The sequence below is a fragment of the Drosophila biarmipes genome, chromosome 3L, assembly GCF_025231255.1.
Source record: "Drosophila biarmipes strain raj3 chromosome 3L, RU_DBia_V1.1, whole genome shotgun sequence".
NCBI lineage: Eukaryota > Metazoa > Arthropoda > Insecta > Diptera > Drosophilidae > Drosophila > Drosophila biarmipes.
In genome coordinates, this window is record NC_066613.1 from 28,402,925 (window position 1) to 28,426,561 (window position 23,637).

General features: G+C 43.6%; 4 protein-coding genes across 7 annotated transcripts in view; 3 read left to right on the top strand and 1 right to left on the bottom strand.

Annotated features, from left to right (window-relative positions):
- The first annotated feature begins 1,418 nt into the window (after nt 1-1,418).
- Nucleotides 1,419-6,091, top strand: LOC108031049 (uncharacterized). The gene is made up of 5 exons (XM_017104253.2): nt 1,419-1,583; nt 4,185-4,617; nt 4,731-4,868; nt 5,512-5,724; nt 5,786-6,091. Exons 2-5 carry the CDS (start codon nt 4,200-4,202, stop codon nt 5,815-5,817), a joined length of 801 nt encoding a protein of 266 aa, XP_016959742.1. The 5' UTR covers nt 1,419-1,583; nt 4,185-4,199; the 3' UTR covers nt 5,818-6,091.
- On the bottom strand, nt 1,752-3,267 carry LOC108031038 (uncharacterized). Its single transcript, XM_050885960.1, has one exon. It carries the CDS (start codon nt 3,259-3,261, stop codon nt 1,981-1,983), a length of 1,281 nt encoding a protein of 426 aa, XP_050741917.1. The 5' UTR covers nt 3,262-3,267; the 3' UTR covers nt 1,752-1,980.
- Nucleotides 6,092-6,474: 383 nt separating the features above from the next.
- LOC108028376 (mitochondrial import inner membrane translocase subunit TIM50-B) lies at nt 6,475-8,002 on the top strand. Its single transcript, XM_017100174.2, has one exon. The coding sequence runs from the start codon at nt 6,664-6,666 to the stop codon at nt 7,888-7,890; it is 1,227 nt and encodes a 408-aa protein (XP_016955663.1). The 5' UTR covers nt 6,475-6,663; the 3' UTR covers nt 7,891-8,002.
- Nucleotides 8,003-10,200: 2,198 nt separating this feature from the next.
- LOC108029387 (uncharacterized) overlaps nt 10,201-23,637 on the top strand; it is a 30,114-nt gene continuing 16,677 nt past the window's right edge. The window contains exons 1-8 of one of the 4 annotated variants that reach the window (XM_017101618.3): nt 10,222-10,409; nt 10,477-13,192; nt 13,253-13,827; nt 14,124-14,704; nt 18,993-20,860; nt 20,980-21,499; nt 21,661-22,599; nt 23,054-23,416. In XM_017101618.3, coding sequence (XP_016957107.1) covers nt 10,278-10,409; nt 10,477-13,192; nt 13,253-13,827; nt 14,124-14,704; nt 18,993-20,860; nt 20,980-21,499; nt 21,661-22,599; nt 23,054-23,416 — 7,694 coding nt within the window. In that variant the 5' untranslated portion in view covers nt 10,222-10,277. Of the gene's footprint in view, nt 10,410-10,476; nt 13,193-13,252; nt 13,828-14,123; nt 14,705-18,992; nt 20,861-20,979; nt 21,500-21,641; nt 22,600-23,053; nt 23,417-23,637 lie in introns of those variants that run through there. The other 3 variants (XM_044095317.2, XM_017101633.3, XM_017101645.3) reach the window with 3 other exon arrangements.

The window sequence follows — 23,637 nt, forward strand, 5'->3', positions numbered from 1 at the left end:
GCCAACGCTAATATATTTCGGGTACTTTACAATGCAGTGCTATAAGCGCTTTAAAAGACCGTTCATTGTTTCTAGGAGACGACCATGCGCACTTTGATTTTCCTGGGATGCAGACTCTTAAGTCGGGATTTTCTTTTTTCCTAAATCAGCAATAGCTATATATAGTGGCAAACTTAAAGATGGCTTATGAAAGTCTTTGATTACATATTTTGGCTTTAAAAGTACATTTTATATTACAGAGCAAGAAGAAGGGTGGAAACCTGAAAATGTTGTAAACAAGTGGAAAATGTGTAATTCTTCATTCATATTTATGTATATATGTCTTAGGTATTGGGGTAACACTAAAATATTTATTAAATCTATATTAAAGTTCTATAAAGCAGTAAGGGGGGTATCTGGTAATCGAGAACTCCTCGGTACTTATTCTACTTATGCCTCTTTGAAGTTGTTTTGGCTAGCTAGCAAATATTTCTTGTTGTCCATTTGTCTGCGCCCGCTTTTTGTTTTTAGCTCAAATAAATCTGTCTCTCAGAGAAATCACTCAAAACATGTTTGGTTGAGCTCTCGGAAACTTAATGGAACTGGGAAAGAGATACGCTTGTATGCACTCAAACTGGCTCAAAACTGTATCTACTCGTATTTTGATATACATAATTGTAAAACGGCTCGAAAAACTCTAATCTGTTACACAATGCATGGTCATTGTTTACATTTAGCTTACTTGTGTGTTTATCTGCACCCAAGCACATATGTACATATGTAAAATATGGCGTATCTTATCAGTGACTAGTTCAAGTATTTACTATATTTGCCACAGGCTTCGATTAATTAGTCCAATAACGAAAATCAAGTAACTTTGGGACTAATAGCTATACAAAAAGGGTTAACGCCATTTTACAGAATTTAATAGATATCCTGTTGCATAATAGGGCGTATTAGACTTTTGATACCCATATAAGCTGTTCTGTGGAGAACACACATATGCAAGCATTCAGTATAACATTGCCCTCTGGGCTTACTGGAAATGCAAGCCTCTCATAAATATAAGAAATATGCATTTGTAACTGATAGTATTGTTTATTTATAAAGCAGCTCGATTGGAAAAATCGTACAGTGTCAGACATCTTCATAGGAAAATTGAAAGGAACTAAAAAATTAATATGTATATATATATGTGAAGAGTGTATAATAGCAGTGTAATATTTTCTAAATTTTGTACAAACGTGACAAAATTAGACCTCTAAGGACGGCAAATACCGGAGAAATTTGGAGGAGTTATAAGACCTTTTTCATCGCTATGTATATAAATATGTATATGGTATAAGGAAGCATGTCTCAGTGCTCTTGCCGATGCTCTCATTGGACTCTCTGGGTTTTGAGCAGTTTTCGTGGCTCTCGAGTTCATTGAGATGTGGCGTTTCGCCCACTCAGTTTAGCTACAACTCTGAATGCGAGCGCGCCGATCGCTAGACGCCGTCTTACAGTAAAGCACATTTCCTCAATACATTTTCTTTGTGGAACAACAGCCTAAAACTTGAATACAATTTGCAAATGCACGGATATTTTCTCTCTGGGATTCGAGAGTGAGTTTCAATTTGTGATTTTTGCATGTGCGCGTGGTCAGGTACCCCTCCTATTGTGAACCAGAGAGAATTCGAGTGAAACATCCATATAAGAGTTTTCAACTTACAGATTTGAAAGGAGTGTGGGTGAAAGCTTTTGGGAAGGACCTTAGGTTGACAGACATGATGTAGCTGGAACGAAATTTATTCTTTTAATTATAATGCCGGTACAATATCGTTAATAAATTTATCTGTTTAAAAATCCAGATGTTTGTCAGATGTTCAGCTGTAGTTTTTAGTATTCTATTCTGACCTGTGTTTTGGCTTAACAAAAATTTATTTGTTCCCTTCAGTTTGACATGCTCTTTTGATTAATTTAATTAGATCATTTATATCCTTAAAAACTTTAAACATTTGATTAAAAGCCGTTCATAAAAAATAAATCTTTTTTCAATTTATGATCCTTAACGACACAGTTCCCCAGAGAATCAGTTTCTATTAGTTTGAGGAATTTTTCAAGGTACTCGGTCATATCCAACCTATCCTGAATTATTTTCTTTTTTATTATCTGCTTCTGTTGAGTGTACAGTTTCAATTTGCCACTCTTCTCTGTGAATTTAGACACACATGACAGACTTGGTCCTTCGTATAAAATACAACTGAGATACCTGAAATTACTCTCGGAATCTCGGACCCCTTGTCTCTGACCAAGCATGTTATATATGTCTGCTTCCGATTCGTCCATAAAACTGGAAAATTTCTGGCTGCCCTTTAAGTAGGTTTTGAATTTATCTTTACCGATAGTATATTTTAATTTTTCAAGGTGTCTGTGTTTTTTCCTGTACTCTTCATTCTTGTCATTTACTGCCGTGCGCAATAAAATATGATATCCTGCCTTTGTCTCAAAAATATCGGAAAGCTCATTTATATTTAGTCGCAAAACTTTTTTCTCGAAGCCGAAACATGTTTGCGTGAGTTTAAAGGGGCCCAAGTCTCCGCCGTTTCGAGCAGAACAGCAGTCTGATATCACTTTAGCCAATTCAGCAAACTCTATTTGGCCGGCTGATATCAGATCTCGAGCCTGCAAAATCTTATGTAAGGCTTGTTCCTTAGTTCTCTTTACAACCCGCTTACGATATGAGCTACATTTATCTGATTCTCTGTGCTTTACCAATATGTGCTTGCACCTAAGAATGCACCGATAATTGCATTCACGATATTTTCCGGCAACGCCGTTCCATCCGACTCCTTCAGCTTCTCTGCAGCCATTTGGAGGTAATGTGAAATATACCTTTCGGGTACTTTTATCATAGAAATAGCACTCTTTTGTTTTGGGTGCTATGCGCTCTACCCAACCGTCAGGTAACTTGTTATAATCGTTTGGATTACGTTCGCCGCCAGTTGCGATTGATGTCTCCGTTTCCAATGAAAAGCCACTATAAGGATCGCTGCCAATGGTGTCACTTCGATCTAGACTTTTGTGGTCTGAGCCTAAACAATCCCAAGGTTTATCAGATAAATCGGTGTCTCCTTTTTCGACACTGTCTATTTTTGAAATACCGAATCTTGCTGAAGACCTACCGGACAGCGTAGAAGTTTCAGAATTCATGTTTTGACAATATGTATGTAAGGATATGTCTTTATTCGATTTACAATTTTCTTCAAGGTGCTCTGTATTATATTTTGAAAAATTAATCATCGTATTCTAGATTGATTTAACAATTTCAATTTGAAATAAAACAATAAAGGAAGTTAGCTTCGGCAAGCCGAAGTTTGTATACCCTCGCAATAATAAAAAATAATCAATAATTTTATTAAATTGAATTCGAAATTCTTAAAAATATAAAAATTTATATTCTCAATATTATAAGATAATATGTCAAAAAGCTTCAAGGCTATAACTTGTTTCACATTATTTCACACCAATTATCCGATCGTTCCAATGACAGCTACATGATACAGTCGTCCGATTTTAATAAAATTTAATTCGAAATTCAGAACTAATTTAAAAATGTTATATCCAAAGGTATATGTTAAAACACACGAAAGACTTAATTTTTTTTTTAATTTTTTCCCCGATAGTTCCTATGGGAGCTATAAGATATAGATAGTTGTCCGATCCGGCTGGTTCCGACTTATATACTATCTGTAATAGAAAGAAGACTTTTGGGAAAGTTTCAGCCCGATAGCTTTAAAACTGAGAGACTAGTTTGCGTAGAAACGGACGGACAGACGGACGGACAGACGTACATGGCCTCGACTCGTCTTGTGACGCTGATCGAGAATATATATATATGGGGTCGGAAACGTCTCCTTTACTGCGTTGCAAACTTCTGACTGAAATCATTATACCCTCTGCAAGCGTATAAAAAAGAAAAAGCAATTCTTCTAAAACGGAATTATTATTTTTAAGAATTTGATTACATTCATAAATATTTTATCGTTGCTTCGATATAAATAATAAATAACCTTAAAGAGAAATCTAAACTTATTTATTTCCTAAAGTTACGAATACAATAATAGGCCAGAAGTGTATTTCTATTTTTACATTGAAGGAACGCAAGAAGTATTTAATTTGTTTTTAATTTTGCGTTTTTTTTTTTTTTTTTTTGCTGTTTTTAGATTTCTGAAAGAGTTATGAATCTCGTACTAACATTGACCACTGTCCTGCAATTAGTTGTGGTGGTATTGGCACAGAAGTCGTCATCAATCGATGGTGAACGCATTTCTGATGGCATACGTCTGGTTATGGAGAGGAGTTCCGGTGATGTAGTACACTTTCGCCCGGCTCGTGGCGCGCTGGACGACGAAACCGTCACAGCCACAACAAATAAGGAGACTCACCGCCTCAGAAAAAATCGGAAGCCTAACAAGTCACAAGAGCATTTTCAGCAGGTTGGGGGTCAAAAGTCTGGTTCAAGAAAACTAGTGGTTGCCGAAACTGGCAGTGCAGCGTCAGAGTCACAACCGAAGCACAAACAAGGCTACAAAAGCACGGATAAGCAACAACGCCGAGGACCCAAGCAGCAACATGGCCATGGACAACACCACGGAGGTAAGATTACAGGATCCAAGGCAAGCACGTCAGAGAGCGGTAGGAGTTCGAATTTCTTATCTTATAATTTATTTAACCTTTATTTGATGTTTTATATGTTTTATGGTTATTAGGGTCGACTTGCCGTTACGCGAAGAGTGCTTGGTCGAATTGTGATATCAAAACTAACACGCGCTCCCGTGTTTTATCTTTAAGGAAGGGAGAGCAGAACTGCTTGCCAACACGCACTATACAGAAAAAGTGCAAAAAAGGTGGGTTCTAAAAATTCTGATCTTATTTAGAGTAACCGAGAGTATTGTTATTATTAGTTACAAATGTAACAGATAGGAGAAAGCTTTTTAAACCGTTGGCTATATGTATATATTCTTAATTAGGAAGGCCAGCGGAATCAATTTAATGAACAACTATGTAGTTGTCTTTAAGCATCCAGAGTCTGTGGCCCTATAATTAGCGAGTATATTTTTTATATTTTTTTAAAGGGGACTATAATTATCAATAACTTAACTCTGACAATTCATTAAAAAGTTATAAGCCAAAAAAGAAATCACTATTATGATTGCCTGTCTCCATCTCCCTCCCCTCACTCCGTTGTGTAACAGGTATCTGTTAGTCGAGGCTGTCGACTTTATAGTTCTCGCTTATTTGACCTACATTCTCGCATTGCCTCTACCATTGAATTCCACTTTCCTAAGCACATTCTTTCCTGGCACTGTTCTTTCTGCGTCAAAAGGTACATGGTTTCCTCACCAATGCTATATTCAGTTACCTTTTTTTAAATACTGCATTTCCTGTTCGTAACAATGCCGCGAAAGTTTGGCTCATTATAATAATACTAAACACTTCTTCCAAGCGAAGCGAATACAAATATAAACTTGTTTCCATTTTGTTGGTTAGGGTGCCGGTATGACAAGGGTTCATGGTCTCAATGTATCGCTGGACAAATGACCAGAGAGGATAAGTTACAAACAGAAGCAATAGGCGATAGTGACCAGAACTGCAATCCTGTGCGTACTGTGAACAAGAAGTGCAAGGCGAATGGTAATGCTGGTGGAGGAAAGCAACACGGCCAGAACCGTGGCCCAAAAGAACGGAAACAAAAGGAAAAGAGTAAGAACAAAAATTGAAAGGATTGAACCAATTTGTATAATAACTTTTGGTTTTTTTACAGGTGCCGGACGCATTTCGCCTCACGATCAATAAGGGATTTAAAATAACAATTTTATGAAACCCTGCAAGATAAAAGTTTTAGCATTTTTTACAATTTTTTATATATAAGACAGTTTTTTAAAAACATTCAAAATATGGGTTCCATCCGAGCCGTTCGCTTACATAATTTTTCCGTTTTAAATTTTGAAGGCTGAAGATTCGATGACTTTATGCATAAGCTGTAGTTAAACGCATGTTTTAAAAGATAATAGTGTGTGCAACAATAAAAATAGTTTAAATAACGCCTATTTTTATAGAGTAAACAACACCCCAGGTACTTTTAATTAATATATAAATGGAACTTGAAATCAGAATAAAGTTTAAGCTTTCGCTTACTCTTTTTGCTAAAGTTAGTTAGCTCCATTTGTGTCCACTCTGACATCATTGATACAATTTGCCAGTTCGTCAACCATCTTTTTGGTAGGTACCCAAAAATTTCAGTAAGTTTAAGTTTTAAGCGCTTAAACAATAAAAAGTTTAATAAAGGCATTTTAATTGCAGTTATTTTTTCCACGCGGCAGCACCTATTTTTTTTAAATATTTATGAACCAGAGTTCTGAAACTGGGAAAAGCTAATTAAAATAAAGAGGTAACAGAATTCATAGCAGTGGTTAGTTGGCTTTGAGATGATTTGACATTTATTCGCAGTCGATAAGATCCGAGTAATCGCCTGGCTGTGACAAAATTTTATTAAAATAATTCACATAGAAGGAAAAAACTAACACTCTCTCGGCTGGTTAACACAAAGATGTTAAATTTGGTAGTGGCCTATTATTAACAGAAAAACTCACTTTAAAATCTATAAGTACTTAGAGCGCCGAATAAATACTTTAGTTGCCAATGTCTTTTGTAGCCATCGAACGCCTGCTTTGTGGATGCCCGCGATTTGGCCGCAATTTCATCAATACGTCGCGGGCGCTGACCTCTGACTTGTGGCGCACGATGGTCGAGGAGTGTGATGGCACGGCAGAAAGTGGCGTAAAATCCAGGACGGAGATGAAGGGCAGTTACTGCTTCGCATTTTTTCCGCAGCGCTGCAACGCTTCCTTGGTATACGTTGCGCGCCGACGCTTCTCGACATATGAAAAGAGGTCTACGCAAATTCTATCTAAACTGTTTCCCCAAACCTCTACGGAGCACAACGACGAGAAGAGTCATGAGCGGCGCCAACGAGAGGAAGAGGAGGAGATGAGGGAAATGGAGAGGGCTTTGAAGCGGATGAAACTCGGCTTTGGCCTCGTTGGTATAGGAGGTATATTGGTCTCGTTTTGGGCCATTTATTACTTCGGAAGGCCATCGCTAGACGACCAGGGAAAAGAAGTTATAGACGAGTTTAGTGAGTTGCCCCTAACGCAGCAGTACACGGCTCGTACATGGAAGTCGGTGAACCACTTTCAACGATTCATTCAAGAGCCATCGAGTCAGAAGCTTCTTCCCGATCCTCTTCAGGCTCCATATGTGCAGCCAGCTTATACATTGGTACTTGAGATTAAGGATGTGTTGATACATCCTGACTGGACTTATGAAACAGGCTGGCGCTTTAAGAAGCGACCCGGCGTTGACTTATTTTTAAAGGAATGCGCTAAGTATTTTGAAATCGTTGTTTACACGGCTGAGCAAGGGATTACGGTCTTTCCGCTGCTCGACGTCCTTGACCCAAACGGCTTTATCATGTATCGTCTGGTTCGCGACTCAACACACTTTGTTGGGGGGCATCACGTGAAAAATTTAGACAACCTAAACCGAGACCTAAAGCGAGTAGTGGTCGTGGACTGGGATAAAAACTCCACCAAATTTCACCCTTCAAATTGTTTCTCGATCCCAAGGTGGAATGGGAATGATAATGACACTACCCTTTACGACCTTGCATCGTTCCTTAGTGTTCTGGGTACTAGTGAGGTAGAAGATGTTAGAGAAGTGCTGCAGTACTATAATCAGTTTACCGACTCCCTATCTCAGTTCCGAGAAAATCAGAGAAAGCTCAGTGAACAAATGCAAGCTGAGACGCTGGAAAGGCATAGCAAGCCGGTTGTTAAGAATTGGACCCGTGGTTTCATAAAGCATTAATATGATTATAGATTAATGAGTCTTTTGAATTTTTGTATTTCGCAAGAATAATTCCAAAAAACCTTTTAAAAACTGTTAAAAGAAGGTGAAGTAAATCTTATTCGAAACTTAATTGGTATTATGTGCTACATATATACACGGCTAACATCATAGAATATATCAGTACTATTGCGAATTCACTGGTCTTTCGATTTGCAAAAAGTGTGTAGAAAGGACATACATGTGTTACAGTTTCTTTAAAATCTAATTTCTTTTCGAGATTGGCCATCGTCACTGTTGTTTTTACGAGAGCTTTCTAATAAATCTATCTATCTATCTGTATTGTTTAAAACGGTATGTATTGTAAAAGGTATGACATTTAACAATAGAAACATATGTCCTAATATACTTTTTATCCAGAGTAAGCGGAAATACCATTAAAAAAAAATATTCAGATTGTCCTATATATTTTATATATATATAGTTATCATTTTAGGTTGAGACGCACCAGCTGTTAGCTCCTGTCTGAAACAGGGGAAAATGTCCAATTATCACCATCGCGCACATGTTCACTGCAATGGTTGTAGATTGATGTATTTTATTCCTACATGGTAAACAACCCCTGTACCAAATTCTGAATTTGCCTGGTGTATCCTCTTCGTGTTCAGTTGTCGGTGCCTCTATCTGCCGGTGACAGTGACAGATTTCAGTTACTTGCAAAAGCCCTGCTCCGTTAATTTTCCCAATTTGCTCCCAAAATAGTCTACGAATATTCTGCAGTACTAGCAATTTAATCTATAATTTAAAAAACAACGAAGACACTGTGTGTTCTGTGCCGCTGGCAGTCTGCTTCTTGTTTGTTAATCGGTATCAGTTGGCGCAGTATGCGATGTTAGTACATTGTACATACATACTGATATGTTGTTATGAAAAATGTTGTCTCAATATGCAATATAAATACAGGACTCCAGGAATTTTCAGGAAAGACGAGCACGCAAGCTCAGCAACATGCTGCTGTAATGTGGCAATGTGGCTGAACACGTGCCAAAGTAAAGTGAATCGGGTCCTTCCTTAATGGAACTCCTACACACACTTTATAGGAGTGTTTCCACAATCAACAATTACGCACTTCACACCACAAGGTGAGTCATGCGCAGTGTCGTTAGGGGAAGCGAAAGGCATTATAAATTAATATAAGTATTGCCTAACATTGTTGATGAAGCTGTGGTTATGGCTTTGAATAAACACCAACGGTTGATCCCTTTGTTTCGAAATACGTCATTTTAGATGTCAAAGGAAATTTCTCTAATTATCGTTTGTGCCCTTCAACAAGTAATCCGCATGTTGAGAAACACACCAAGTGTCCACATCGCAATGCAATTTTGGCGGTGGAAGTACACTGCGAATATGCGTGGAAACGTCAAAATCAGGCTAACCAGGGCGCAGGCGTTAGGCTTGTCTGAAAAGATATCTGGTTCTCTCCCTCTTGAACTCGGCATCCTTCAAAGAGATGCTCAGAATCCTTTTGAGCCGTTGTCCGAGCAATCCTATCGTAGGGCCAAGGCAACTCATTCTCATTCAGGAGCACACGCTGCTGAAATCCTGAGCGCAGAAAATTCAGTGTGGTTTTCGCGTATCGGACGGAACGTTGGAACATCGCGTCTTGTTTTCTCAGTTGTACGAATGTAGTGCCACTGCATACAATAGGGTACTTGGAGATACTACAAAACGCATGACAGTGTGTGTATACAAGAATAAATGGTTACGATTGTGTATAAGCAACAAAATATTGCGAACATACCATATAAACCATGCAATCATTGCTTTCGCAAATTACTGCACTAACGTTTCGGATACTGATATTTCAATGCTAGTAGCTACTTAATTCTTAAACAGTGTGTTGGTACCTACAGAATCCTGTCCTTTTAAAACAGACTTTGAGCAGGTGCATATGCAGTTATTAACTAGCGAAATGCCTGCGACCCCACCCAATGCATTCGAATTTGTCCATACGTTCCCCGTTTATGTACGAAATTACTTCTGCATGTATGCATATGTTTGCTTCAACAACCTATGTGAAACTAGCCGAGAGGAAGACAAGACATATTGCATTGACTACGCATCCTTAACAGCCACACCCTAAAATGAGAATGCTTTAATTGGCAGCGTAACATAACAACAGCAAACCAAAACATTAAAAATGTTTGACACACAACAATGAATTTATGTGAAGAATGTGAATGTAAATCCAAAAGGTTTTCTACGTACTAAGCTTTTTAGAGCCATTATTCCTGCATAGGTGAACTGAGTTCTTAGGAAATTATTAACTTTACACTAACTGCAGGTCTCAGCCAAAAGTGACTTCTCAGTAGCTCCGATTTGGTAGTTTTGTGCGTGTTGTATAAAAAATGACTACTGAAACCTATTCTGATTTGACATATGAGCGAGGGAAGGTGTCAAAGCGATCTTTGCGGCCAAAACTACTGAAATTGACAGATGTGACGATACCGCACCGTAGTCGAAAAAAAAACAAAGTTAAGGTAAATAATTTGAATATGTCCAGAGTTAGCACCGAATTCAACTTATTCCAATCTTATTGCTATTCAGACAAAAGACAGATCTACTACAACAGTTCGCGAAAGGATATACGATGATCCGGCCTACACCGAAGATATAAGCCACTTGGCGAACCCCATGCGCCGCAGTAGCATTTCCGGGAAACCGTTATTAGAGCACAAGGGGCGGATCGATACAGGCGGCCAGTCCTCTTCCAGTAGCTTGGTGACAAAGAACCAGCTGAGCAAGGAGCTGCATCAGAATGCGACAGGGAAGCAGGGAAAGACCAAGATACAGCATACTACCACTGTAACTTCTGGAAGCGCCGCCATAAGCTTAAATTATGACTGCGATTCGAGCAGCACCGACAACGAGCATTTGGAGCCAATCAAGGTTGGCATGACTCGCCGGGTGCGCAGCCTTGAGCGCAATCTGGCCGCCACAGCATCAGAAAGATTGGAAAAGAAAGGAACGCAGAAGCGGAACTCGAAGCAGAAGCGGAACTTGAGCCTTGACAACAATCGCCATCTGCCATCAGGTCACCCGCAAAGGGAAGTGGTAGCTACGGGTAAGCACGGTCACAACGCTGATACCCGAGCTCGCAAGGAACGGAATCGGAAACTTTATAGCGAGGGCGCCCAGGAAGTTGCCCCAACGGAAGTAAGTGAACTAGATGACGTGTACTCCGTCCGCAGCTCCGCTCAGGACTCCATCGCCACTTTACCTGCAGATTCGGCCTCCGACGCAGCGAAGGTTGCCATTGGCAAACGATTCCTGCGCGGCGAAATTGGAATTAAAAGCTTCAATTACTATCTGCTCAAGGAAGGTTTAAAGAGCTCAAAAAAACTAGTAGACAAACATCGAAACCCGACTGGTAGTGAGGAGCCGCCTGTCAAGGCTGAGAAGCGATATTCCCGCAGCGAAGAGAACATCTACGAGGAGATTTTTTTTAAGGAAACCGCCAGCACGGTCAACTCAACGGTCACAGGCGCAACCACTGGCTTAGCAAAGTCCGTCGCATCGGCACAAACTAACGACGATTTTCACAACCATCACCCTAAAAAAGGTGGCGCTCAGCCACACGGAATAAGCGCAACCGGTGTTGGAAACGAAACCACTGCTGACGCTTTTGCAGGCTGCGAGATCTGTATGGAGCACTGCAGCAAAGACAACTGTGAGTTCTGCTTGGCACACCTTGGACCTGTGGCAGATGGAAAGGTGACGGCGCCACAATCCCAACAGGAGCTCTACATAAACCAGGGACATCAGCAAGAGAACGCTGCGGAACCACGGACATCGTCTAATGGTGGTTCAGGGATCGGCTTGCCGGCCGCCCATATTTTGGAGTTTCAATCGTACAACCCCAATAATCCCGGCGTGTATAAAATTGAGACGACCCCAGTGGCTATAACAGGCGACTACAACCCGATACTCCAGTTCCAACAGTCCTCAGCCACTACGTCCACCTCAGCTAACACCACGCCCAGTGAGCACCAGCAGCTGCAGCAACATATTTATGGTGGCTACTACCTTCCGCATACGCACCAGAGGACATATCAGCCGCCCATTGGTGGCAATCCAATGCCGAATCGCTATGCTGTAGGCGGCAGTCTGCTCTTGGCCCAGGTTGCCGGAACCGCGCATGGGTCTGCCACGCCTCCCCGTCGACCCCAGCAGCAGCACTACATCGTGGGATTCCAGAGTGGAGGGGGTGTGGCAGGTGCTGCTTCTCTGCAGCGGTTAAACACGAAGTCCTCCTCCTCCAGCGACTCGCTGCCGTATCACAAATACAATACCATGGCACGACTGGAGGCAAACGTGTTCGCAGAGCCGGCTACTGGAGACCTCTACTATGCCGTCGGTGGAACGCGACCGCTACATCCGCTTATGTACGCCGCCAACCGACCGATTGGAGGATCCCAGACTCTGGTGGACCCATATGACCCCCAAATATACAAAAGCGACTCGAAAGCCTCTATCCTCAGCGAGTTCTCCCTGCGCAGCAGCGATAACTCCCAGCGGTACGCTCGGCAAACTCATCGACGGCATGGCGGGCGCGTCAGTGATTCAAGTCTTTTTTCGGTGTATTCGAACTCCGGCCAGAGGCGTTACTTTGGGAGCTCAGAAAGCAGGTTCGGATTTGACTGTAGGCGCTGTAGCCTGGACGGTGTTATTGGAATGAGCTCTGTGTCTGGAGTGCCTGTGACAGCTCACGACAAGTGCAGCTATTCCGACAACTGCCGTTACGAGTGTCGAAACTGCGACTGCTCGTCAAATTACTTTAGCTCAGATTTTGACGATGTGTATGGCTCCATGGCGCGGGGTGGTAGCAGCGGTATTCCGCGAAAGACTGCAGCGGGAACACTGCCTTCAAGTGCCCAAGATGAGCCCGCCGAGCTCCGCCTGGAAACCGCACCACCAGTATCAATGGAGCAACAGCAATGCGCACCTCCTCTAGACCTAAAACAGAATAAGTACGCCCAGGATTTTTTCAAACATGTCAACGACGTGAAACGCAGCATATACCAGTCTGAAATGCAGAGAAACAATAGCTTGGAATCTGCTCGTCGGGGTCCAAGAGCTGGTAGCAACATAAGCAATACCAAAGCTAGTCCCAAACGGGCCGTTTCTCAGGAACTCAGAACTGAGCCCGTAGTAACTACGCTTCCATTAAGCAGGGGCCGTCTGACCACAGGGCCGAAGCCCACTCCGGCGCCCAGAACTAGTCTACAGGCTCAGACTCCACTGCCAGACTGTAATGTGCAAAGTAAGTGAAACCTTAAGGTCAAAAATATTTTTAAAGCATAATAGATGTATTTTTTTGAAGAAGATCCCACGCCCAGCAAGCGCAAAAGTCAACCGACTGGCAGGAGAGATTACCCTTCTTTGGACCGACTCCTAGCATCTTCTACGGGAACTATTCCAAAAAAACACAATAGGACCACGGTGGAGACGGGCCTACAAAACCAAAAGCTTACTCAAAAGTCTGATGCTGAAAATAGTTTCAAAACTGAAGAACAATTTCCGTTACCTGTGGCCAAGCGACACCATCGTACAAGCGGATCGAAGGCAAATCAAAACATACCCGGTCCGAGCATTCGACGAAAAGACATTCCGGCCCCTCCTCCGCCCTCTCCTGCTACTTATTCCGACCTACAGGAGCTGAAAGCCAATATGGAGGGCCTTCAGGACGATACTAAGTCGCGAAGCTTAGAAGGCGAATCATCAAATCAAGTTCAAAAAGTTCCTAGTTGTCTATCTGATAAAATAGAGGAGCTCTTAACTTGTGCGCCAGATGCAAGTGCAGCGGAAACAGACGACAACGAAGTATTTTATGATGCACGCAGCGAGGATTCTGGCGGGGGCATCTTGCCATCGGAGGCCAGTTATATATCAGAAAAGGTGAGTTGGTTCTACTGTTTGTTACTAGCAAAATCCCAAGCGTGTTTACAACATAGTGTATGAAACACGTTGCTTTTCGATATTTCAAGATTATTCCTCGTTTTTCCGTTTAATGTTCTTCAAATTAATATTTTTTAGATTCGAACAGATTTGAAGTGATGAAATTGTCATTCTTTTTAGCTTACTTTCCAGTTACAGATAGAAAAGATAAATGTGGTCTACATAATTTAATTGGCTCCATTGCACCGAGTGAAAAAGAAGATGCATACGATTTTAATTAAATGATATTTTTACAGAGTCCGTCCCACATGACGACATCTACACAGGCACTGGGGGACATCATTGCTAACGAGAACCGCAAGGCCGAAACTGGCACCAAGGCAGCGCACTCGGCCAAGGATGTCCATTCCCCGCCCCCAGCCGCCCCTGCGCCCGATTTGAGGGAGGCGTCTGCCATCGCGGACATACCGGAAGTGAATGCCATCAATAAAGGCAGCGACGAAGCTGAGGCCCCGACTGGGAACTTCGGGAGCCCAGCTGGAGTGGAGAGCCAAATGGACTCCCGTCGCCGCCCCCGCCAACCGTCGCCCCAACTGCCGCCCGAGTCCACGGACACTTTGGAGGCAAGCGGCGAAGAGACAAGCAAAACAAAACACGGGAAAAAGGCTCCGGCAGACGCAAGTGCGCCCAGGCAACATGTTGCTCCAACATGTTCGAAGGGGCAACGCTCCAAGTGGCGCTCCAACGCTCCAAATGTTGCCAACGAAATCTCAACAACCACCAACGCCAACACGACCGCCAGCAACAGCGTAGTCGAGCTGGAGCTTAGTTGCAAGACGGGCAACACGGATAACGCAACGCCAGCGGTAGCGCACAGGTATGCGACTCGGTCTCTGGGCCCCAGCCTATGAGGATTAGCTAAAGTGGCAGTGACTTGAACTTTATTATGGCCAGAGGTGGAAACTCATGTGTGATCATTGGTGCAAGGCGAACACTTCTTGCTGCCAAAATGGCCAGATTTCCTGTCAGGATATGGCATGAACCTCGTGATCCCGAAATCGGTATCGCCTCGGTAAAAAAGTGAAACGTGAAGTGAACTGGAAGTATAATTTGCCATTAACCGATGTTACGATTTAAAGTGCGTTAATTAGGCTAGCAAAGCTATTCGCATTCCGCGAGAGGGCAATCATATGCGCAGCAGCTCCTGAGAGTGCTGCTGTGCGCCACATTCGGTATTACCTTGTGTTAGCCTCCCCCTTGAAACTTTATTTATAATGCGACTGGCCATCAGAGGTGGAGCGAGAAGCTGTGCCAGCTGCTCCCTCCGATTGCAATTTCCTCCGGATACGCGTTTGAATAGGGACCATGTCCACTATCGCTACACTTGTCTATTTTTTTTGGTCTCAGCTAATCAGATACCAAACAAATTAACCGCGGAAAGTGTTTAAAGATCGTCTGTGAATAGTGGACTTTAATAAAGTTCATTAGCGAAAGGACAATCAGCAAATTAATACATTTCTGGACGACAGACAATTAATAATACCTGCAGGCTATGTAAGTTAGTGCGCACCTTGCGCATTAACACCTGTTTAAAAATAACTTGAGCATTGTGTATAAGTATTAATCAAGTTAAGAGCACCGATTTTACAAGATAAGTTCAATGTATTCATCTGTATAGTTTTCCATCCTATCGGATCATGTGGTTAATTTCTTCGTCAGACACACATTACATTTATTATATTGGCTCCTTCGGTAGCACGACTTTCTTTTTTTTTACTTCTATAAATTTCGGCAATCAATAATTTTTGCAAAGAGCAAGGCCTCCTGGCATTGGCCAATGTTCATGCAGGGCACTAAATACGAGACCGGCCTACATAAATCAATTTTGTCCTTTGTTTTCCTTTTATTGAGTTGGTATTCAATCATTTACACATATACCTATTTGTGCACACCCGCACAATCGCAATTGCCTGAATTGTTTGTAGCTGGAAAACAGGGAATATAATAATTTCATGTCATCATGATATTGCAGCCCCTTGTGTGAATTACAATACATTTTGTAAGTACACAACGTATTTTTCACGCGCTATTTTGTCATATAAAAACCTTACATACCGAGTCAGCACCTCATCCAGCCCAGTTGTAGGTAAAGTTCCAATAATACGGGAGACTTTAAGCGATGCTAATTGAAAACAAGTTCAACTTGCAATGCAATACAAGAAAGGTAATGAAAGAAAACCAGGGCCAACGACAAATCAGAAACAGTCGGGCTCATACTGCTACATTTTAGGCCAGCATTTTGCGAAATTGGGGACGACCTTCAATACCTTCAGGCCAAAATAAAAAAGTTCGTTGGTATTTTGCAATTGCACTGCTGCAAATTGCATGCAGCCCACCCATTCGATAATTATGAGGCTGATCATTATGATCAAGGGGCTGGCAAATATGGTATAGAAAATGTGAAACTCGTTTCCTATGGCCGCAACTTTATTTGGTCATTGGCTTTTAGTCAATGCCGCGGCAGCTTAGCCTACGTTACCACATCTTGAACCGTCGAAGAGGCTGCTTCTGAGCTGGTAAAATGGCTAGCTGGCTCTGGACGCAGTCGAAAGTGCAAGTTGACTAACAGGTATGCGAGATAATGCAATCGATTTACTAGTACCCGTCCTCGGCTCGTCCTGCTCTGCTCTGCTGAAGACAAGTGCGGCCTAACATGATTGAAAACCAGTTTTATGATGCATGCCGCAGATGCAAGCTAGCTGTTTTATGTTTTACGATATCCCAACCGGCAATCATTGCCCCTCAATAGACTGCGAGTTTTTTTTAAGAAATGCGCAAACATTTTTAGGTGAAAACTTTCCGTCTCTTTGAGAATTACAAAAGGCGGAGGCGGTGTGAGTAGTAGTGGTATAGGGTGAAAAGCTTTCTTCTAATCGTGGTTCAATTGATAAGAAAGTGTAAACCACTCCATGTGTACTCTGCTTGTTATACGTAATTAAGTTAATTCATTTAACTTTCACTAAAAATTCCATTGCCGCGGTTTCAATCAAGTTTAAGTTGCCAAGATAAAAGGGCTCAGCTATCTTAGAAAACAGAATTCAATTCTTGGGCTCCAAGTGCCTGCTGTAATTCCATTTAAGACAAAGGACAATAAATAACTAAAAATTATTATAAAAAGTTTCATTAGCTTGGATCACGATATAATGAAAGCGTGGTCGTTAAACTAATTGCAAGTTAAAGACACTCTATGCATATTCAATTTTAAAATTAAGAGTGTACCGTGGAGAAATGAGAGCCGAAAGCTAGCAGAAATAAAAACTTGCCCGGAACATATAAACACATGTGTGCGGAGATGTAATTAGTGGTACATCGCGGGCACTCTTCGAGCGTGAGTGCTCCTACTTCCTGTTTAGTCGAATACATGCAATGTCCTCTTACTTTTCACATTGGTAGTTTCTTGAAACGCTATCTACAAATTGTAGGACCGACCGAATGGAGAATTTGAAAAGTTCTTTAGTTAATTAAGGTTTTTAAATAAATGTTTGTGGGGAGAATTATAGAATTATGCATATTCCACGCACTGAAACACGCGCTAACATTAGGTAATATGAGGGTCGCACTCACACCTAATGGAATTTTTTATATAAAATTTTATTTCTTGCTTTTTCAATAACTAAACTACATGCAGTTTAAAATTTAAAGTAGTTTACTGAAACATAACATATTTGTCGGTCAAACAAAAAACCGTGGGTTTTCATTCAAAGATAGACGAACATTGGTTGGAATCTAACCAAAAATTAGATTTCAAGACCAACCAGAAGAACTTAATGCTTGAGATACTCTGTCGACTCAGCTTGGTCCACACTGAAGAAATACCAACGCCAAATTAGAAACTAGGCGTTTTACCACCTACACAAACAAGAAATCTTAACAGTCTAAGGCAACGAACCGAAGTCTTTAATGTTTGTTGTTGGCTGTTGACCGTTTTGGAATGACAAGTTTTTAAGTTTTATATACATATGCCAAATATGAAGCGTTGGGGCTAAACCGTTTTCTTTGGATTTGCGTTCTGAGCCTTTCGAGTTTTGCGCATCTTCGCCCTAGTGTATTCAAGCCAATAAGGCATCTAAACCACTTAAAAATTCTAACACAGCATCAAAGATACATGCGTTGTCATCGCCAGCGAACCATAAAAGAGGAAGTGAAATGCCGCCGAAAGCTATCAGAGCTTGAGGGATACACTTATTGGCACAAGTCTCATATACTAAGTCCCTTTCGGAAATGCCCTTCAGAAGCCAGTTACAAGAATAGCCTGCCCCGCATTACTTTTTATTAGGGCCGCGCTAGAAAGATACATAAAACATGTAAAGTGTAGGGATGCAGGACGTCGCTTGTTGTCCTAATCAGAGAACTGTAACTGACATTTTCCATACATATGGTGTACAGACTTGTCACCCTAATTTGAAGTCAAGCTGTGCAGCTTATCGTCAATGTATGACACCCACCATGCACCTTGCAATCGTCGCTCACGTTTTATAAATGCACCATGAATTGGTATTTACCTTTGTGCGTGCTCTCCGCTTCTGATTTTCCAACTGGTTTGACAACATTTTCTCGCACTTATTGTTGAGTTCAGGGTCAAGCACTGTCAACTTTGGATAGCTTTTCAGTAAATCTAAGCCCCTGTGTGCACGACTAAGCCCCGGGTTCCCAAAAAATTAAATGGGGTATGTGAATTCTTGGCAGTGCCTATTTCTCCAGCTCTTGGAAATTGTCAGTAGAAGGCTCAATTTCCACCATCCTCGCTTTCCGAAGTTTTTCGTTGTCAGCCACCAGCAGTGGCAGCAACAAGGCAAAGCACTTACAGCTGGCGAAACGGCACAAGACTGCAGTGCCAGCGTCTACTGCTGCATCGGTATCGTTGCGGATGTCAACGAGTTCAGGGGAGTGCTGAACCATGTTCCCGGACATTGAACCGTTGTTCGGGCCGAGTGGCGGACCCGGCTCATTTGCCCTAGCTATTAGAACTGTAAGGCTACTCTTAACATGCAGGGTACTGGAGCTCGATGAGGGTTCTAAGTCAATCCACTCTTAGCACTGGAATACTTATAGCTACGGAATAGTACTGTGCAACTAATAGACCTATTCGTGCTCCTTTTTTACAGCAATCAGACGCCTGTTGTACCTGCCGGTGGGACATCCACAGTAACTCCAACCCATTCCAGACCATTGACACGCCAGGACTACTCCTGCCTCGACTCCAGCGAGGCGCAATCGGACGATAGTCACCTGACACGCGATTCTATTACCCGAGAGTCCCAGAACGATGAGCTTTCTTCCTCGACAATCGAAAAACTAGACGTTAGCACTCTACCGCTGCCCGCTCTTCCCAAGCGTCGCCGCACTCGCTCACGCACTAGTCCCTCAAAGCATCGACAGCAGCAGCGTCATGATATTGTCGAAGATGGCAATGCGGTCGATGAATCGTCCGCAGAAACAGTCCAAAACCCTCTCAAGCCACGACAGCGAGCGGTCACTCCAGAGTCACACAAGTCAGAAATAAGCGAGCCGAAACACAACGCACCTGGCCAGCAGCAAAAGCAATCACATCCCCAACAGCAGCAGACACACCTCTCTGCCTTCCAGCAGTACGTCGCCAAGCGACGAGAGAGTCTCGAGGCATCCAATCGTTGTTTTAACGAGAAGCTGGAGGCCCGCAGAATGCACTACCACATTGGGGGCAGCGGCGCCAATGGAAACGCTGCCGCCTCCCACTTGGCGGCTGGGTCCAACGTAGTTCCAACGTATCTTTTCGGAGAACACTTTCGCGGGGTGTCCGGATCTGGAAGAAAGTCTGTATCGCCCAATACCAACAAGGAGGAAATATTCCTGAACAAGTCTGGATGGGTACAGGTTAACACCAAACGTGGGAGCAGCAAGAATGACACCACTGGTGGTTGTCACCGACTCAGCTATGGCCAACAAAATGGTGAATCGGTATTTCCGGACAACGGTCACGAACGAATTACGGCAAGGGCTATTCCTCCAGACCCTGTACGTCGTTCAGACCTGGCACGGCAGTCCTTCATTCAGCAGCACCAGCAGCAGCAAGCCAATATTAGCATGACCGAGTCCAAGTTTGTCGGCTCCAAGGTGGAGGAGCTAATTCAGAGAAACGAAGCGCGGCTAAGTGGTTACTCCCCCCGGGACCCTGCCCTTCGCCCGGGATATCGGATTATTGATCCCCAACTGGCAAACATCCTCAACGAAAGACCAGGTTTCTTGCCAGTAAAAAGCACCAACGATCTGGACTCTCCCATCACTCCAATTCTTTCGCCGCCCCCCGCTTTCCAGGACAATAGCCGAAGTGCACGGCATCCGGAACGCCGCAAGCCGGTTCGCCATCAGGGTCCTCTGCCTCTGCCTGTGTCGGCCCAGTTGGGCACTTCGCTACACAGCAACGGTCCCGCTAAGGGAATGGTGTTCTCCAGGAGTTTCGAATACGACAACCGCCGTCCCACGCCCACCGACAACTATGCTGAGACCTTTTCCCGCAGCTTTGATGGAAACCTGTCAGAACGGCCGCTGAACTTGGCTGTTTTAGCGGGCCAGCGGGAGAGATCACCCAACTTCAGCACTCTGACCGGCAACTCACCCAACTACCTTACAAAGCGAGAAAGTGGTGGTGGCAGTAGTGGCTCGCTTCGCAGCCGCGACAACTCTCCTAAATATCTGCATCCGCAAACGACGACGGCCTACTTAAATACAGCTGTCAAGGAGGCGCCCCCTGTCTACAGTGTAGCCACCGCCAGTCAGGCCAAGTACTCTCCGCGCTCCCGTCACGAACGAACAGCTGAGCGTTCCAAGAGCCATGCCCTTGGGCGTTCTCGTAAGTCCCAGTTCAGCCGTGTAAGCAGTGCCGGGCCACTGGCAGTACATCCCAATACTCAAAATATAGGAGTGTCGCGTTTCAGAAGCTTTGACACATCCAAGAGTCTGCGCCTCAATTCCTGCGACAGTGGCGCGAGATCAGGTCAGTAAATAGCATTTTGTCTTTAAATAAATTATATATAGATTCTGCAGTCATATGGCGTAAAAATCGATGCCAGAAATCCTGGAGTGACTCCATTTTAATTGCAATTTGTTTGACAGATCTTTCCAATGATGAGCTGGACAACGAAGATGGCGGTCTAAGCGAGTTTATCTCTGCCGGCAGCCACAAGTTCCCCAAACTCGGTACTAGCAGCGTCAGTATCTCCCCATTCAAGATACAACGTCAACGGTCTCTAACACCAGATCGGAACGACTCACATAGCTCGTCCAGCAGTCTGAGAAAGCAAAGATCGCTGACCCCCGAATCCAGGTCCTTGACTCCCGAGGAGCGCCGAAAGAAGGGGTCTCAAATTTCTCTAAGCGGCTCCCGCCAGAACTCCAGCTCTAGGAGTAATACGTTAGAGGTACGCCAGCGGCACGAGGAAAAGACGCAACCCATCATATCGCGAAGCTCCTCCAGTTCCAGTTACAGTGGTGGTGACTCTCACGAGCCAAATCCCTCCAATGCCAACTCGACTGTAACTGCCTCGACCGCCGCTGCTGGAAGTGGATCCACTGGTCATCGACGTGCAATGACCGTTAAGCAGGCGGAGCAGGAGCACCGGATCCGACGTTCGAGGTAAATATACCTTGTCCTCAATACTGCTAATGTGGACTATCCGAGAGTAAAAAGAATATAATAAATTTTTTTTTTCCTCTGACTGTTCGGCGACAATACTTTTTTTTTTAAATTTTTAAATGATGTCCCCAAAAGATTTTAGGCATTTGCTTTTCTTACAGATCCTTGCAACTAACCGAGCGCTCTCCAAGTCGAACGCACAAATCAATAGTTAACGTTGGTGCTGCGACTTTGCAGCAGCAGGCGGCGGGAACTGCCTTTCAGCAGACCCGCTTCCCACCCTCCATCCGAGCCTCTCCATCCACAGCTAAGATCCACGTCAACCCGGCTGCGCCACCAAGCAACTCGTTGAGAAGTCGGCAGAACGAGGCAGACAAGGCGCGCTCCTTCGACTTTGACTACAACAACTACAATCGCAGTGCAGGGACAAAGGGATCAGCGCGGAACGCTTACACAAGTGGAAGCGGAGGAGACAGTGGAAGCAACCAGAATCTGCGGATGGAGAGGGAGTCCCGATCCTTTGACGACGACTTTCGCGAAGCTGTGCTCAACAACAACAACAGCAGCAACGGAAGCATAAGCGGGTTGCGTTTTCTACAGCCTGTCGCCGATTCCGGACACGTGTCTATAGCTTCCACGTCCTCATCCCGCCTACGACAGTGCATTTCTCCCGTAAATGCTTCTAGCATGGAAGCGTCGCGTTCTCCTCAGTCATCGGGATCCTCGTCTAACAACCTCCATCAGCCGGCGAGACAATCTGGTAGCCCTCAGAGCTATGGGACGCGTCTTTGCGACCACGAGCTGACCTACGAAATGATGCGAAAATCGCCGATCATGAACTTTCGCCGAGGAGACAGCGGTGATTATGAACTGCCTGTAATGCTGCGAAATCGTGAAACCATTAACTCGGGGGGCAACAGCGAGCTCAACTTTATGAGCAACGAAACGCGAATTTACGAACACCCGACCACTGTGCTGAAGTCGCAGCGCTCACTCCGCCAAAGCCCGGTGTCACGGGACGACCTTAACCTGGAGGTTGCTGTCGGAGTGGGTGGCGACTATATTTACAGGCAGCAGGCCAACCAACCGCGAAGCAGCAGGTACTAAGACATCTACTAAGCTGACGCATGTAGCATTCTAAGTAAAAGCGAGAAATCCAGCTAACTGAATACTAACCGAAATTAACCGAAATTAAGACGAAGTCGAAGGCGGCAACTTGAACCCAATTTAATAACGGCTAAGATACTAACACGACCAGAGAAACCCGTGCGTATGTATGTTTAAGAAACTGCCTATGCATACTTTCTAATCTATGTACTAACCAAATTTATGATCTGTGCGGTGACAGCCACCTTAAGCCTTGCATTACAATCCTTTCATGCACTAACATAACCCAAAACTAAAATGCATATTAGATAATAGTGCCCCACCACAAATGCTCTACATCAGAGTTTTAAAAAACTGCCCTCCTCTTATCAAGAACGAGTTTTGGGTGAACTTCCACATAAATCTCTTGTGCAAGGGCTTTTGTATCTATCTCGTGATGTTTTATAGTAGTAACGCAGAGTACCCAACAACGGCAACCACCAAAAGCTGCAGCAAAACTCTGGAAACCTGCGACTATTGGCCTCGCTGCGCGTCCTGTCAGAAAAAGAGTGCTCCTGAAGAAATCAAGAAAATCCATTCCGTGTCCACCGTTTCTATACTTGAGCAGGACAATTTGCAGCCCCACGTCACCTCAGTGACCGTTAACGAAGACCCCAGAGTCCTGGGTCCAAAACCCCAAGAAGTACAAAAACCAAATCCATCATGGACCTTCTTGTGTAGCGGTATTGCCAGTATTTGCCAACCCTTCGAGCAGTTGGAAGCCCAGGAGAATACGTCCCAAGTGGCGGCAGAGGAGGATATCGTTCTTAGGTGAGTTGGTCGTGCAACTTATAAAGTGACAGGTTGGAACCAAGTACTAGCAGGGGCACGCTAACAGCTTCAACTGGTCAAGCCATTAGCGATTGACAAGTTCTGGCAGGCTGTCTTAGAGCAGGGGTTCTAAGCACCATTAGACGTGACAGATAACAATGAAAATGAGTGGCGACAGCGGAATGAGATTGGATGCTGTCAATAATGGATAATAGTCATCA